Source organism: Pipistrellus kuhlii, unplaced genomic scaffold (assembly GCF_014108245.1).
Source record: "Pipistrellus kuhlii isolate mPipKuh1 unplaced genomic scaffold, mPipKuh1.p scaffold_m20_p_7, whole genome shotgun sequence".
Classification (NCBI taxonomy): domain Eukaryota; kingdom Metazoa; phylum Chordata; class Mammalia; order Chiroptera; family Vespertilionidae; genus Pipistrellus; species Pipistrellus kuhlii.
In genome coordinates this window covers 21,575,328-21,592,285 of record NW_023425573.1, presented here as the reverse complement: position 1 = coordinate 21,592,285, position 16,958 = coordinate 21,575,328, and the positions used below count along the sequence as shown (strand labels likewise).

General features: G+C 38.3%; 1 protein-coding gene across 1 annotated transcript in view; it reads right to left on the bottom strand.

Annotated features, from left to right (window-relative positions):
• NYAP2 (neuronal tyrosine-phosphorylated phosphoinositide-3-kinase adaptor 2) overlaps positions 1 to 16,958 on the bottom strand; it is a 194,451-nt gene that overhangs the window by 101,583 nt on the left and 75,910 nt on the right. Inside the window, exon 3 of the mRNA XM_045575473.1 lies at positions 6,947 to 7,248. Coding sequence (XP_045431429.1) covers positions 6,947 to 7,248 — 302 coding nt within the window. The remainder of the gene's footprint in view (positions 1 to 6,946; positions 7,249 to 16,958) is intronic.

The following is a 16,958-nucleotide window of genomic DNA, read 5'->3' as shown; positions in this document are numbered from 1 at the left end:
CCAGTCAACAGTATTCTTTGCCACCACCCATAATTAATTTCTGTCCTCCTAGGATTCGGAAATATAAAGCAATGGAAGAAATATAGTATGAGGTTTTACAAACCTAAGAGCAAGCAGACAACCCTCTCATCTTTTAAATCATTCAGAGCAGTTACTGTATTGTAAACAAAGCCAGGACTGTGGTGATGGATGGATGGCCAGTGCACTAGCTCTCTGAGGATCATAAATCACCATGCTTTTCCTCTAAGCTTTCCAAATGCCTGAACTTCCTTCTGCATTAAAGATGCTTGAAAGTGCATTAATTCTTTGTATCAATTAGTCTCCTGAAAGACTCACATGTAAAATAGCGTGTTTAGGGGCCATATTGAAGTCAAAAGAAATAGAGTGAAGGCAAGGGCTTTATAGAGAAGTAAATGAAGAGGGTGTGTTAGAAAAACAGGCCGTCAACTCATTTCCTCCATTTTCCTTACAAAAATATTAGTAATGCAATAATTTACTACAGTAGTCCTTAGTGCTTTAGAATGAATTGCATAGATGAATCCCTATCCAAGCTTGGGGCCAGACAAAAACAGAGACCATGGAAAAGTTGCAATAAGGGTTACAGTAGTAACTTTCACTTCATTTGTAGACCCAGGCTTTCTGATGGGCATTTATCCATAAGTGGAAATTGATGTGCTACTGCAATTCAGAAACTGCATAACTTGGGAACATGTGGTCTCATCTTTATTTGTCATCAACATGCTACTCAACAGGTAGGTAGCGGTACTTAGTATAAATCATTATTACCAATCTCTATAATCATTGGATTCATTGGGTAAATCCACAGGCCCAAGCACTGCGGAGCACCATAGTGATATCAAGGCTGCTGTACATTATCTAGCCCCATGGTCATCAAACTGCAGTTTGTGAACCACATGTATCTCTTTGGCCCCTTGAGTGTGGATCTTTCACAAAATACTACAGCCTGGAAGAGTCAATTTTAAGAAGTGGTATTAGAAGAAGTTTAAGCTTTAAAAATTTAGCTCTCAAAAGAAATTTCAAACGTTGTACTGTTGATATCTAGCTCTGTTGACTAATGAATTTGCCGACCAGTAATCTAGCCCACATCCACCAGGTGTTTCAGGGAAGAGAAACTGTGCTGGGTCAAGCTAGCAATAGGTCCACAAGAGAATCGCAAACTAGGAATGTTCTTCACAGCAAGTATCAAATAGACATTTACTTATGTATCCTATTATCTTAAATATTTGCACCATTTTGATGTCAATATTTTACTTGGATCTTTATGTTCTATGAATTCTTTGGCATATGGCTGCTGGACTAAGGAATGTATTTTTCTCATGTCTCCTAGGTAAGCTGAAACAACAAAGCAAAATTCCCACTTTCAATAAAATAATCCAGGCATTTTGTAGCAGGAGTGATTTCAATTAGATGAGAAAAAGAAAAGTCAAAGAGAGAACTAGAGAGGGGCATTATAGATTGCTCTATTTGTTTTTTTGTTTTTGTTTTTTTAAAATATATTTTATTGATATTTCGCAGAGAAGAAGGGAGAGAGATAGAGAGCTAGAAACGTCGATGAGAGAGAAACATCGACCAGCTGCCTCAGATTGCTCTATTTGTTTACCTATTATTTAGATTGGCTTGTGATATTTATATTATTCTATTGAATTATAATATACTTCTTGCATTGCTAATTTACTTTTCACCAATTGACTTCTGAAATATTCAATCACATAGTTGAATAGTTTCTAGGAAAGCAATATATACATCTCCTTTGTATCTGAGTAGGCAGATTTTGAGGCTGGCCCACTAGAGTCCCACCCTCTGGAACTTTTACAAATCTTTCTCCTTGAGTGCAAGGAGAACTGTGAATATGATGGTATTTTTCTTCTGTGATTAAGTTACCGTCTATGGAAAATCCCTATGAAGGGATTTTCCAGTTATAATTAAGATTCCTAATCTTTTGACTATGAGCTCATCAAAAGGCAGGTTATCCTGGACAAGCTATTTTAAAAGAAGATCCAGGTCTTCCCTTGAGGAAGCAAAGCCAAGAGAGAGAGAGTCTCTTACCTTTTGTCCTTGAAGAAGCAAGCTATCATGTAATCCACAACCTCAGGGACATGAATTCTGCCAACAAGTAGGTGAGCATGGGAAAGACCCTGACCCTGACCCAGCCGGCATTTGGACCACAGCCTTGGGCAACCCTTGGAAGACTCTTCTCCCACAGAAACTGTGAGATAATAAAAATGTGTTATTTTAAGGGACTACATTTATGTCAATTTGTTGCACAGCAATTGAACACCATCCAGAGCAATGCGTTGATCACAACAGACGCTCAGGAAATTTGGGTTTATTGGTTTCTCATGGAAATATCCATCTGAGCCAACAACTTGGGACATAATCCTCTTATGAATTTAAACACTGAGACAAGTGAGGTCAAATCCAGCCACTTAACAGAAGCCAGTAATGAGGCAGGGTAGTTTTTGGACTAGAATCAATAGTCACGGCAAGGTCTGGGAGATGTGTTGCATCATGATTTGACTTACAAACTGTTTCATTCATGGGCCTCGGGGTACATTTAGAAAAAGATCACATAGTGTAGATGTGCAATCCTGTCTCCATCTGAGCAGTGCCTGGTTTGACAGATGGCTTTGACTCTAGGAAGCCTGGCGGCTTCTGATTCTGTCAACCTGGAAAGAAAAACCCAGGAATGTGGGCCTTAGATGATAATCGCCCACCTTTCCCATAAAACAAACAAGAACACACACTAGAATTCTACCAAATGCCCCAACGATGAAGACTGGCAGAGCTTGTTTTCCACTCTGTGTTTTGTTAGTGCAGTGCTGAATGGGGCTTTGCACACTGTTTGAGCACATCCGTGGAAATACAACTGCCCCTTGGGATGTGAAAAAGGGCCCAGAGCAGACACGTTGTAGTTATCTACATGAGTCATTCAAATAGCCACCCGAAAAGCCAATGCTGAGCCCTTTGAAAGAACAAAAAAACATTGATGAGAAAGGAAGGACCTTTTCAGGAAAAGATCCAAACAAATTCAGAAAGTGCTAGGCAGGTTCTGGGAAGGCCTAATGGTCAGCATTTTTTGAGGGTCCATCATTCTGTTCACCTTTATTTATTTATTTATTTATTGATATTTATTCAATATTTATTTTTGCTTATGTATTTTACTTCACAACTTGGTAAGATGGATTACTTCCCACACCTCCTTAACAAGATGTCACAACATGGCAGCTTAAACATCAACATTCCTCTTCCTCACCAGCTTATATAGTTCTATAGATCACAAGTCTAGGCACAACTGGAACCCTAAAACTAAGCAGGCACCACATGAAGGCAATGGAAAAGGGCAATCATGACCAGTTTATCTTCTCTACTATATTTTTATGATTTCAAAAGATATTATTGTAAAGGTTCCCAAAATAGAGTTGTAAATGTTTATTTGATTACATTTTAAAAAAAATAAATTATACCTTTCTTGGTATGTGATTTTTATTTTGCTTGAGTTCATTACACCAATTTTTTTTCTTTCTCTGAAAAGCTGTTTTGCTACAAGTCCATTTCTTTTTAACTTTTATCCACAGGGAAGTCATAATCCCTTACTTAAATAGAAGCTGGTAACCATGGAAATCATTCTAATGCCACTGAATCAATATTTTGACTTTGCTGACATTTAATGTAAAATGAAAAGACAGACTAAGATTTGTAAAAGTCACTTTTCATCTTTGTTATAATTTTGATAGTCAGAAAATTTTTAAAGAAAACATATGCTCTGTAATGACCTCCAGTTAACTCATGATTACAAAGAACTGAGAATTCATAAAAGAACAATCTACATATTTATATAATTTGGCTTTGAGTACACACATATAAATGCATACATTTGGACTCAAGATTTTTTCCCATCTCTGAACTGAGCCTTGATTTCTGTTGTTATAGAAGTCATGACTTGAAAGAAGAGATTGAACGTATCCACTTTTGCAATTTCCTTCTTATTAAGTGTTCTGAAGAGAAGGTGAAATTTGCATTGAGAATAATTCTTCTATAGAAATAGACCTTTTCTGCACCAGATTCTAACAGTCCATCTGGTCCACTGAGTTTCCTTAAAGACACACTACAGCTGAAGGCTCTTCAGCCCATGTTTAGAGCTCTGTTTAAAGACAGTTGTTGAATTGGGCCTAGTGTTTAATAAACTTCACTTGCTCACCCAGTAGTTTCCAAGTCTAACTTTAAGTCTTTGCTGCTGCTGTCATCGTGTCCTTTAAAGAAATGAAGGTAATGGAGCCTCTGTTCTGTTTGATAACTAGTTATTTGGAACCCTCGGTCCTTAGATGCTGAAGGGATCTGAAAGAATTAGAAGCTTCTCTATCTCAGGGGTTATTTATTGGAGTGCATCCCAAATGAATGGTAGTCAGTTCTATTTTGTAAGACAAATGAATGGGACTCAAATGTTTCTTCTAGGGGAAAATCATCAAGACTCTCAGCTTGTTTTCATTAGGAATACCCTGCCCTGAGGGGGTCTATTCTGAAGTGTGTATTTGACATTGCCTCCAGGAATGTTTATGGAGTGTTATACTGCTTGATAATAGCTCCTTACTGGCTATTTTCCTTGTCTGTGTCATCTCTTCCCTCACCTTTGGCTGACTTTTTATTCCCTTTTATTCTCGAATCATTCTAGATTATGATCAGGCCCTCTTCATTCAGAGACCTCTCTTCTAAATCAGTAAAGTTTTCTGGCAAACAACCTAATGTAATTGATGATATAGTTTTCTGGCAAGAAAAGCAGGAAAGAAGTAACTTCTGGAAACCAGATCAAAGAAAACAAAGAGAAATGAAAGAGACTATGTATCAGTATCAGATGAAACCTGAGAACAATATTCAATATGTTCCAGGGCCCTTTAGAGTATTAACAAGTAAACCAAAGACTTAAATTGTTTCTAAAAGCACTAGTGTGTTAAAAGTGAAAGGACATACTAATGACCTTGAATCATGAGGGAAAAAATCAAATACCCTAAGGCAGCAGAAAAAAATAGTTACATAGACACAGACATACACAATCATTGTTGTGCTTTTCATCATAGCAAACCAAACTGAAACCAAATAAGTATTCATCAAGGAGATGATGATTAAATAAAATACTATAATAGACACTTCTCTTCTTAAAGATGGGTATTTCTTAACAAACTGAATGCCATGCAAAATAGTCACAAGAGAGTAAGTGAAAATATAAGCACTTTAAGCACAATGATTTCAATTTTGTAAATACACATACACATATATGTTATTCTATCTGTACTCTCACACACATACACCTATTCATGATATATTTTTGCATATATGGGTTTAGAAAACACTGAGCATAAGTGGATATTTTTCAAGTAGAACAAAGGGGTTATCTTTATCTCTAGGTATTTATTTGTATTTTTCAGTATGCACTGAAGCTTTGGTTTTTTAGTTAAACAGTAAGGGGCACCAGTAAGGGGAGATGAGAGTAATGAAAACACAGCACATGCCTAATGGGCACCCCTTCTCATGGAATAGGTTTGAGCTTCTGTGGAAAGGTTAGATCAGAAAAAGAGGAAGACTCCACGAGGGACTGGGAAGCCTAGGTGACAAAGAAATCTGCGGTTGAGGAAAGGACCCTCTTGGCTTCCACTCTGCAGCAAACCACTGTGAAACCCGGTGTGCTGGGGGATGCTGTGGACAATGTCAGGGACAAACAGGGCAGGAGAAAGGCTACAGAGCCTGGCACAACCATGCTCTCAAGCTGGCCACTGGCAGCACTGGGAACCTTAAAGTGTTTTCGACAACTTATATACAACCATCAAAATGACTTCCATCTAAGCACACTAGAGACCACTCTCCCACCAAGGGCCTATCAGGCAAAAACTCAGGAAAACCAAGATTTATTGATTCAAGTGAGGACTAAAGAGCTGACCAGATCTGGGGGTAGCCTGACCTAATTTATATTCATAAACCAGATAGGAGGCTGAAATATATTTGACCCATGTGTTTCATAATGAAGAAAAATATAGACATTGAAAAAAAATACACACACACACAGACACACACACACACACACACACACACACATTCACTGGAAGGAAATACTCCAAAATGCAAAAATAATTATTTTCAAAAACCACTATATTTTTTTCTTTATATTTTTCTGCATTATAAGTTTATCCTAACAATCACATAGTACTTCTTTAGTCATATAAATAATACTTATAAACACAAGACACTATACATTTCATGTATATTTATTTCTAGGCAAAATAATTTCCTAATAACGCAAAGCTTTAAGGGGGTAAGAAAACACATATTGCCTTTCCTTTCCAGTAAATCAAATATTCCTATCTGTCTTTGGACATCATCTCAACAAATAGCCTCTCCTCCCCCTGGATTCTTCCTTCCTAGGACCCAAGGGAAATGAACCAGGGAGGAAGGGAGATGCTTATCAGTGACCTGTTGCCTGAAATCTTTTTTTTTTCTTTTTTAACCCTTTGCACTCCGAACCATTCTGGACATTGGCTACCAGCTACTCCGAACCATTCTGGACATTGGCTAGCAGCTACTCGACGCTACTTTGCGAAACGTGCGTTGAATTAACTCAATTCCCCGTAATCACTTATAAACTGCAATGTCCCCTGAGAGGGGGCAGCGGAGTGCAAAGGGTTAATATATTTTATTGATTTTTTACAGAGAGGAAGGGAGAAGGATAGAGAGTTAGAAACATCGATGAGAGAGAAACATGGACCAGCTGCCTCCTGCACACCCCCCACTGAGAATGTGCCCACAACCAAGGTACCTTGACCAGAATCCAACCAGGGACGTTTCAGTCCTCAGACCAACGCTCTACTCGCTGAGCCAAACCGGTTTTGGCCTGAAATCTTTTTCTATTAATAGGTGAAGTGGGTGTGGGGTGTGTTACCTTCTGAGCGCTCCAGGGCTTTCCCGCTCTTGCTGGTTGCTGCGCTGTTGACTGTCTCCGATGAGGTGCTCAGCTTGGTGCTCGGGTCTCGCTTGGGCTTGGGGGGTGGTTGTCTTCGGGAGCCACAGCTGCGGTCCTCATCTGTGCCCCCCACCGAGTGCAGGGACTGTGACCTCACGGAGAAGCCACTGGAGCAAGGATGGGGAAGTCGGTCCTGAGGAGCAGGCATGGTCATGAATCCCATGCGGAAATGCTTGCCCGCGTAACTTCCTTCGTGGCTTCGCCCTCCTTCTCCACCTATGCTGTAAAAGAAAGCAGACCTCAGTCCTTGGAGAGACACTGAGCCAGGATATGCCATATGGGATACGTTTCCAGGGCAGAGAGAGAACAGGACTCTCCCAACTATACAGTGTCTCCTAAAGCTTCTGCTCAACTGTAGCATATCACCTTTCAATCACATTCCATTGGCTAAAAGGAATCTTACCTCTAAGCTTGATGTCAATGGGGTGGGGATATATTCTCCTCCAACAAGAAAGCACTGCAGGTTTTACATGACAATATGTGGGCTTGCATGATCCTCTTACAGGTAGGAGACCAAACACCAGCATAGCAGCTGAGGAATGAAGTTAACTGACAACCAATGACTCATTAGGGGACTTTGTACTTCTTGTCCCCATAAATCTGAGCTCTCGGGGTTAGAGGTGCTTGTCCCCAATTGGATCACACACTTTCTAGGAGACACAGCAAGGGTCCCATTGTAAAACCAGCTATCGCTGCCTCCTGGGCAGTTTGAAATTCCTTTGTATAGTGGCCAGCAGGCAACAAGATGAGTCATTGGTGGTCAGTTAACTTCATTCCTGGAAGAGATCATTGACCCAGGCAGCAGGGGGAGGTAGGGCTGCTGTCACATGATGGGGCAGAGATAAATATGAGTGGAGCCCCTCCTGATATTCCTGTGCCCAATTGTGATTTTGAAACATTATATGCAGCAACCCTGGCCTGAGAAGGTTTTGGTTACTAGGGGTTCCAACCTCTCATGAAAGAGGAATGATCCTCACCACCAAGTGAGCCCAGCCGAGGTGTTAGCAGAGGGTGAGAGTGACTTTCAATCACAGCCCCCAAATAAATTGTAGTGATGAGAGCTATAGTCTATCATACTAGCTGTCCCCTGGAAGAGTCTCCTCAGGAAGAGTCTCTTGGAAATCACATAGAAGCTGTTCCTCAACCTGTGAGAGAGGAACACCTGCTGAACTTGAGGTAAATTGTGGTACCCATCAGTTGGTGGCTCAGATCTCTAACAGGAGAGAAACTTCTCTAAGGATAGGAGTTAGCTGACAGCCACCAACACCAGAATATTCAAATCTGGTGCAGCATTTTAGTCAAGGCACTCTCTCTGGAAGGCTTCTGAGCATGTTATGCTGTGGGGCCTGGCTATTTTTGCCCAGAGTGGGATTCCTCTATGGACAATCTTTGTGTCTAAGTTTCCCTATTAGGCTGGCTGAGACTTTCCCATAACTATACCTTGGTCTGCTTTGAGGATCTTCCTATCCAATCAATTTTCCACCCTACTCTCCTTTTATAACTGTCAAACCTGCATTGTGGCCTGAGGCTTGTTCTACCTATTTCTGCATTCTCCCTATCCCAGACACCTTCCTCAATAAATCTCTCATACTTTTAACCCATATAGCTTGGTGTCTGCTTTCTAGAGGACATGAACTGACAGACTTGCGAACAATTATACAGTCCATGCTATTCAGAAACAAAATAAGATGTAACAGAAAGCCTAAAAACAAACTGGAGACCCTAGAAATAAGAAATGTGTGTGTAAGAAATAAGAAATAGGACATTCTATGACTTTAGACAGCATTTAAATGGTGGTTGGGGAGGGAAGAACTAACTCCACTGTATGAATACTTGGCTTGGAATGAAATGTATGGGGGCTGAAGTCTTTTTGCAGTAAGACTCTAACACTGAAGATAGATTAAGCCTGACACATTTCATGTTATAAATATAAAAATGTTTCATAATCCTGAATTTAAACAAGTATGCTTTTTCTCACACAATGTAGGCAATGTTGAAAGATCTAGTTGTGTTGATTAGTTTTTCTATTATAAAAACACACACAATAAGGTTGTTTTCCCAGAAGTAATAAATACAATATTTGTAAAATTCTCACCCAAACAACTTAATGGCTAATGGACAGACCCCAGCTATTAAGTTCTGGATTCATTGAGTTGTATTGAGCATCTGTGCAACATTAGCTACTGAACCCTAAGACTATTTCTGTATCTATTGAATAGTAGGACTGGCCTCATGGAATTATTCTTAAATTTGCCTAAGATACTATACACTGAGTGGCCAGATTATTATAATCTCTGAACGCATAATAATCTGGCCACTCAGTGTATATCCTATATAATCAAAAGCTAATATGCAAATTGTCCCCTCGACCAGGAGTTAGACCAGCAGGCAGGCCTGCTAACCGCCCATGACCCCTCCCCCTGGCCAGGCTGGCTGGACCCCACCTATGCACGAATTCATGCACTGGGTCTGTAGAGGCCCAGTTCAGAGATCATAATAATCTGGCCACTCAGTGTGTATCAACCACTTAGCACAGAATCTGACATAATATACAGTCAATAATTTTTGCTTTAAAATTCTTATTTTAAATACTATCCTCCTGAATCTTGTTTATGGAATTGTCGTGTACATTGTAAGACCATGTCTCTAAAGTGTGGTATACATAAAGTGTAACCTCAAAAAACTGCACACAGAATCAAAACAAAATCCTACATTTGATTCAAAATATTACCATCATCTAAGCAAATATATTCCTTATATTTGCTCTTAATTTTGTCAATACTTGCTTCAGTTTTTCAAAGCACGTGTTGATCAGGACTGACAAGGAAAGCTACAAAACAAGTATTTCAAAAATGCGTTGACACTGCTATTCAACAGAGGTTGTTATTTGTCTCGCTGTCATCTTGAAAATCCATCAGCATTAATGTTGTGTGTCTCTTCCTGAGAACTATTTCCCTTTAGAGATGAAAACACAACCTCTGAGAAGGGTGAGCTACCAAGGTGAGATGTCATCTTTTGAAGTGACAAGGCTGTAGCTTCTGTGTGCAATTTTGAAGCAAATGTGACAATATTTTATAGTAGAGTTTTCCTTGAGAACTGTTGCAGAAAAACAGAATCCAATTCCAGATAGATAATAGACCATGTATGTCAAACTCAAAGGCTAACATGGACCAAATACACAAGGTTTAATTTTATGTGGGCCATAAAAAACACACACAAAAGCTTCAATTTTCAATGTATAACCTTGGTACACTAGTGGCATTATTACATATCAAGCAGATTGTTTTATTTTTTACTTCACAGCAAAAATACTCCAATTTCCACTTTTCTTGGGTAATTAGATGTTTGTCAGCAATTTTTTGTTTATGTTTACTGCCATTTAATTTCAATAGAAATATACTGAATACAAAGAGCTGCAATAAATGAGTAATCATTAACATAAAATAATAGAACATTTTAATAAAAATTTATATTTTTTCTTGAACATTAGCTTACTAGACACAGAATAACTGCACAAATTAATAAATGTAATGCAAATAAACCGATTTTTCTTGTTCTCTAAAGTGAAATATTTCCTGTTGCACACACCAAACAAGTCAGTCCAAGACTAATGACTTGGCAATTGGCTGCTAAAATATTCACTGCTAGTATTATTGGAGAGAAAAGGTGTACCTGCACATAAGGAACGTAAGGGAAGTGTATGCAACATGATTATGGTAATCAGTCATTAGCAAACATTGTAGTTCATTATTAATAATCATGTATGACAGGATATTGTAAAAATTAAGTTACAAAAATTTTATTAAGACATTTTTTAAATATTCATTGTTGGGCCACGTGTAGCCCACAGGTTGCAAGCTTAAAATGCTTGTAATAGATAGATTAGATGATAGATAGATGATAGATAGATAGATAGATAGATAGATATCCTCCTTCAAGCATAAGTAGAAAGTATGAATATAAAATGAAGGGCTATATAGGAGTAGTTACTAGCTTGAATATTTGTTTGTTTATTTTTTCTGGAACAGTTCTGTGAAGCTGAGTTCAAAAATCCATCTGTAACATTGATGTATAATCCAGTCTATTTCTAACTACAAACTTCTGAACCACCTGGAATTTTTTCTGTTGATTTTTCAGGGAAAAGTACTTAGCATCTGGTGTCAGAGAACAGGCACATTTAATTGTGAAGTAAATGGGTCCCTATCTGAAAGGAAAACAGAGGCTACACCTGTAAAGGAGTTAATGAAATTTGCCTGTGAGCAAGTTGATGGCTGTCATCTGCTAACTATTCGAATCTTTCATGTTAGGCGTTTTACTCTAAATGAATGAAAGGAAATCAATATTTAGACTTTATTCATAAAACTTCTTTATGACTTTAAAAGTTTATATTTGATGTTGCCTTCCTCTTTCATCTCTTTAGATAAATTAGGCCAAATGTCAGGGACCCTGTTCTGCCCAGTGAATGCCTCCAGCCCACTCCACCAGAGGGGCTCCTGCTCTGGAACTTGTCCCCTTTCTCCTTCAACATTAGCCTCTTCTAGGCATCATTTCCAGCTAACGCAATCTATTCTCTTGAAAAATTGTACATAGTAAGAGCCAAGAGATTAATGGGTTATACCTTTTCCTATCTTGGCAGGCAATATGCCTCAACCAAAAGTGAGACTTTCAAGAGTTATAATTGATTATATCTGCCATGATTTTTGGCATATGGAACTCATCATACAATTCATCACATTTACACTCATTTCATCCCCATGGGGGCTTTATGAGTACCAGTGGCTGTTCACCTCTCCTTGATCTTCATGGGGGCAGATATCCTCCTTACTCTTGCTCACTGCAATAATCACTAGCACGTTATCCATGCTCAAGTATGTTTGTTTTATGAAGGAAAAATGAAAAGAGGAAGTAAGTCCATTTTGGAGATAGACAGAGTGCTCAGTTATAGAATTTCCTGGGATTAATCATTTGTGCTTCCTAAAATGTCATCCTCCCTACTCCTGGTAATGAAAATGCCTGTGTGGAGATCAACCTTCTTCCTCTTAGTCCAGTGTGTTACTCAGACCCAGTCAATCAACCATTAGACCTACATGCCCATCGTGACTATTGTAGGGACTGGCAAGTGCTTCATGTCGGTCCAACACAGTGAACACCATCCATCATATAGAAGCCCAGACTCACTGCATGCCTCTCATTACCAGAAGGGACACTAGTAGTACCAGGTCTGTGGCATTGTAGAAGAACTGGATCCAGTAATGCCTGCAGAGAGGCCAATCCTGGGACCCTTCAGTATGTCACCTCCTAAATTCCATTTTGTTGAAGACAAATATAATTGGGCTTACTGACACTTGCATTGGAAAAAGTCCTAAAGAAACCAATATAATGCAGCAATTACTAAATAAATATTTTGGCTAAGTGACATAAGAAAGTGCAGTTGAGGCTAGGTAAGAACTAGGAATGATCCAGAGCAAAAAATGAATGAATCATACTATCATAAAAACTGCTTTAAAATATTTTTTCTAACTAACACTATAAATTAAAATAATTAACTGCTCTGTACACTTGCCCAATATACATAATTTTACTTATGCAGTACACTTTGATGTGGAAACTTGGCTCCAGTAAAATTAAACTGTGTTCAGATTTTCTTCCAAATTGTTCACTCACCATTACCCTTAATGGCTTCTCTGAGTCCCATTTGCTCAATCAAAGCCGTGATCTGTGGATTTTTTTTTTTTTTTTTTGGCCTTAGGCTCAAACATTCTTTGCACCAATTCGTATCCTCAGTGATATCTATTTCCTACTTTTGTGTTTCAATATCTTATCACGCTAAGATTTTTTTCAGACATGAATTTCCTGTCTGGCTGCTTATTGGTGTTTCTGGCATCTTAAGGTCAAGTATTTAAAATGGAAACTTTATACATCTTTTTATTAGCTGCTATGGTAAACTGTTATTGAAAAAATAAAGAAAACAAAACAACAGAGAAAAACAAAAAACAATCTATCCCAAAGATAGGGAACCCAGATTCCATTAGCTGCACATTGGATGCTATTTCTCCTTCCTAGGACATTTTAATTCTTACCCAAAATTGGGTATCTCAGAAAGAATCTGAGATATGTAATCCACCACTGACTAGCTATCAAATTTTAAGTAAAAGGCACATCATTTCTGAGCCTCAGTTACTTTTATAATGAAGGACATACTTCCCAGGGTTGTTATAAAAATTAAAATAAGATTAAAAAAAAAAACTTTCAAAAGTACCTAGCACAGTGACTGGTAAAAGTAAAAGCTAGACAAATATTAGTTTACCTTCCCTACCTTTCTGGTTGGCCAGGAAACTTCGTATCAGTTTTCATCTTTCTGTTCCCAGCTATGAAATAGGCATTTCAGTAAATTTCCACTCTAGGAAATTTATTAAAGGAAAACATTCTAACAATATAAATGTGTTTTGCTTATATCTATAAGAGGGCTTTCACAGTAATTATCAGGCACTATACTTCCAAATCCAATTTAAGGGGAAAAGATCTTGCTAGAAAGTGAAGGGAAAGGAACAAATTACACATTTTTCTGCCATAATCACTAGTTGGGTATTGTCTAGAGTTAAGCAAATCGATTGGGTGAATTTCATGCTTATTCCTGTCAAAACCCCAAGATTCTTCAAGATTTTTATGACTATTAGGGCTCAGGGTAATCATGGCTGGGGGTATGTTTGAAAACAAACCTGCCATTATTTATTACAAAGTACTTATCACCTAGAGTTTGAGGGGATACTGCTGTCCATTAATTTGATGCTTAGTCATTACAATAAAGGGAGGAGGTTAGAATGGGGCATTGAGAGATATTTCTAACCTTTATCAAAGTCCTATTATTCACTTGAAGAACTGAAATATAATGCTTATTAAGCTTGGAACAAATTCTCTGGAACATTTTCAAGTGACTTATTTTTACTTGAAACATGACAAGTGTTTTTAAGCTTAATTTACATTATTATCTATAATACTTCAGAATATAAAATTAAAACATTCCTTTTTTCTATACATAAATATGACTCCTCTACCCCTTACCATGGCTTGAAGAAGAGAGAGTATAGGAAAAATTCAAATCAAATCATGATATTCAGGTTCGACTTAGAATATAGTTTACAGAAGTTCACATCGTGGGAGATTTTTTCCAAAAATTCAACCAAAGAAGGGGAGGTTCTGGAAAATATATTTTATTTGTGTCTTTAAAAATGATATAAGTTTTGAATATGTTTTGAGAACATGCCAAGGTTTTAGAAATGAGTTGGGCTAACCATATGTGGCTTTTTTTCTTCTTCTTTTTCTTTCAAACTAGAAATAGAAACTAGAAATACAGAACATTAACTTTTATGGCCTTGAAGTTCCTCAACAGAAAGGGTTAACTTAATGCCAATTTAAATAATAAAAATTGGTTTGCCTTTTGAAAGATATAATTTTTATGGTGAAAGAAACAACTCTGTGTGGAGCATTTAATTCATTTACTCATGTTCACAAATATGAGTGCCTACTCTTTTGTCATTGATCAAAGTAGAGTGGTCTTTGTCCTCAGGGAATTACAGGTTATTAAACCAGCATGACTTCAGCACCATGTGTTCAGACGTTCACTCAGAGGAAGTAAGGGGCAGATACAAAGGAGTCCTAACCAGACTGAAGTTCTGGGAAGTCCCCTGGGAGGAAGTGGCTTTTCCAGCTGATGCAGAACATGAGTAAGACTTAATCAGATAAGGGGGAGAAGGAGGGTAAAGATAATTTGTGTGCTGACAGCTGAAATCTAGAGAAACTGAGATATTACAAAGTATTTGAGCAGAACTTGATGGGACGTTGTTTGTCTTGAATTTACAAAGGCTAGAATAATGCTTGGCTCAAAGAGGGTACCCAACATGTACTAATTGGTCCAATAAATGAAGAAATATATGATTGAAATAGTTCAGAAATAACTCTCAGGTTTGTAAAGCACCAGATGAATGATTGTGATATTTAATAATATTGTGCTCCAGTTCCCCTTTCATTTGGCATATGAAGTGACTATTTTTCTTATTGTTGACACTTATAGATGTCCCGATTACCCCCCACTTTGCCCACCTCCACCCAGTCCCCACTACCCTTTTCCCTATCCATCACCACACTCAATTGCCATTTTCTTAATTTATAATGGAAAAAAAAGAAAAAAAATGTGAATACTCATGTACTTTTAATTCTCATCCTTGTTATAAGAGTTAGAAAGTTGAATGCAGGAATCAGCTTAATCCCCTCCTCTCCATCTCCACTGGCCTGCTTTGGTTTAGGTGCTCATCAGTTCTTTACTAAATTAATGCAATTGCCTCTTAGCTGATCTTTTTCCACAGTGCTGCCAGACTTACCCTTGTAAATGCAGATTGGCTCTTGTCACTCTCTAAATTAAAACTGTTTCAAAGCTTTTCCCGTTCTTCAGACTAAAAACCCCCACTTGTATGTGACACTCAAGGTTTTTTAAGGTTTAAAAATGTCTATACCAAGTCTCATCTGCAGCATGTTTTGTCCTTGGTTTTAAGAGTCCTCTAACATGCTATGCCAAGTGTGGTGATGAGCCTAAGGACACAAGATAAATCATGACTTCAGCTAATAGTCATGTTGCCATTGCTGCCTGAACTGAAACATTCTTTTATGATTCAGATGTGGTTTCTTTGAGGAAGATTTCTATTATCAGCAAGGCTTTCTCAAGCCTAAACTCCTGTGGGCTGTTGCAGGGCTCTGTTTCACCACACCAGAGCACCTCCTTCAGGGCATTCTACAAGCATCACCTGTGAATCCATCCTTTCTACTTGTCAGGTCCCAGAAACATGTTGTAGTTTAAAGAGTATGAAGGTGAATGGAAAAAAATACACTTAAGAAAGATCTAGACATTTATAGAATCACTAGAGGCCTGGTGCAGGAATTCATGCACAGTGGGACCCAGCTGGTCCCACCCCCAATCGGGGTGGTAGGGGTCGATTGAGGCCAGGACCAGCCAGGGGGAGAGGCCACGAGGGGTTGGCAGGCTGACCCCACCCCCCACAGTGCACATCATAGTGACCTCTCATTCCGGTCACTTAGGGTTTTATATATCTAGATTGTAAAAAGATGAGCTGTCAATGAATTAAAACACACTGCTGTTTGATCTTCAATCTCAAAGCAGAAATCATTCAATGTTTTTCTAAGTAATATTTTTAAATTATCTTAATGCAACTTAAGTTGACCCTCCTTAAAAGTTAAGATAATGCTGTACTTACAAATGACCTTTTCAAAGCTTTAAGACACCTCCGTTTTGGTAAGTCTGAGTTCTTTCGCAGAGCACCTCAAGGTCTTTTTTCTTTTCTTTTCTTTTCTTTTTAAATCCTCACCTGAGGATATTTTTTCATTGAATTTTTCAGGGAAGGAAAGACAGAGAGAAATATTGATGTGAGAGAAATACAATGATTGGTTGCCTCCTGCACGAGCCCTGACCACGGCAGGAGCCAGGAAGGAGTCTGCAATCAAGGTACGTGTCCTTGACTGGAATCAAACCTGAGACCCTTTGGTTCGAAGCCTGATGCTCTATCCAATAAGCCAAACTGGCTAGGGCCTCAAGGTCTTTTTCAGAGAGAAGATTGTCACTCTTCAAGGACAGGTCCCTTTGTCTTTTTTCTCCTCTCCAGCTTTGAAGTTTTTACACATTATCTACCTAATCTTTCTCAAGTTTTCTGACTCATGATTTTTTTGATATATACTTATTGGTCCACTTTTTTTATCTATTGTCTTATTCTTATCAGCAATCAAAACCATTGCAAAATATTTCAGGCACCTCTGACTTTAGAAACACTTTCTCTCATACACATATGAACTCCTGCCCCATCTCTCTCATTCTTTCTCTCTTCCTTTCACTCTCCCTCCCTTCCTTTCCCTTTTAGTCTTCCTT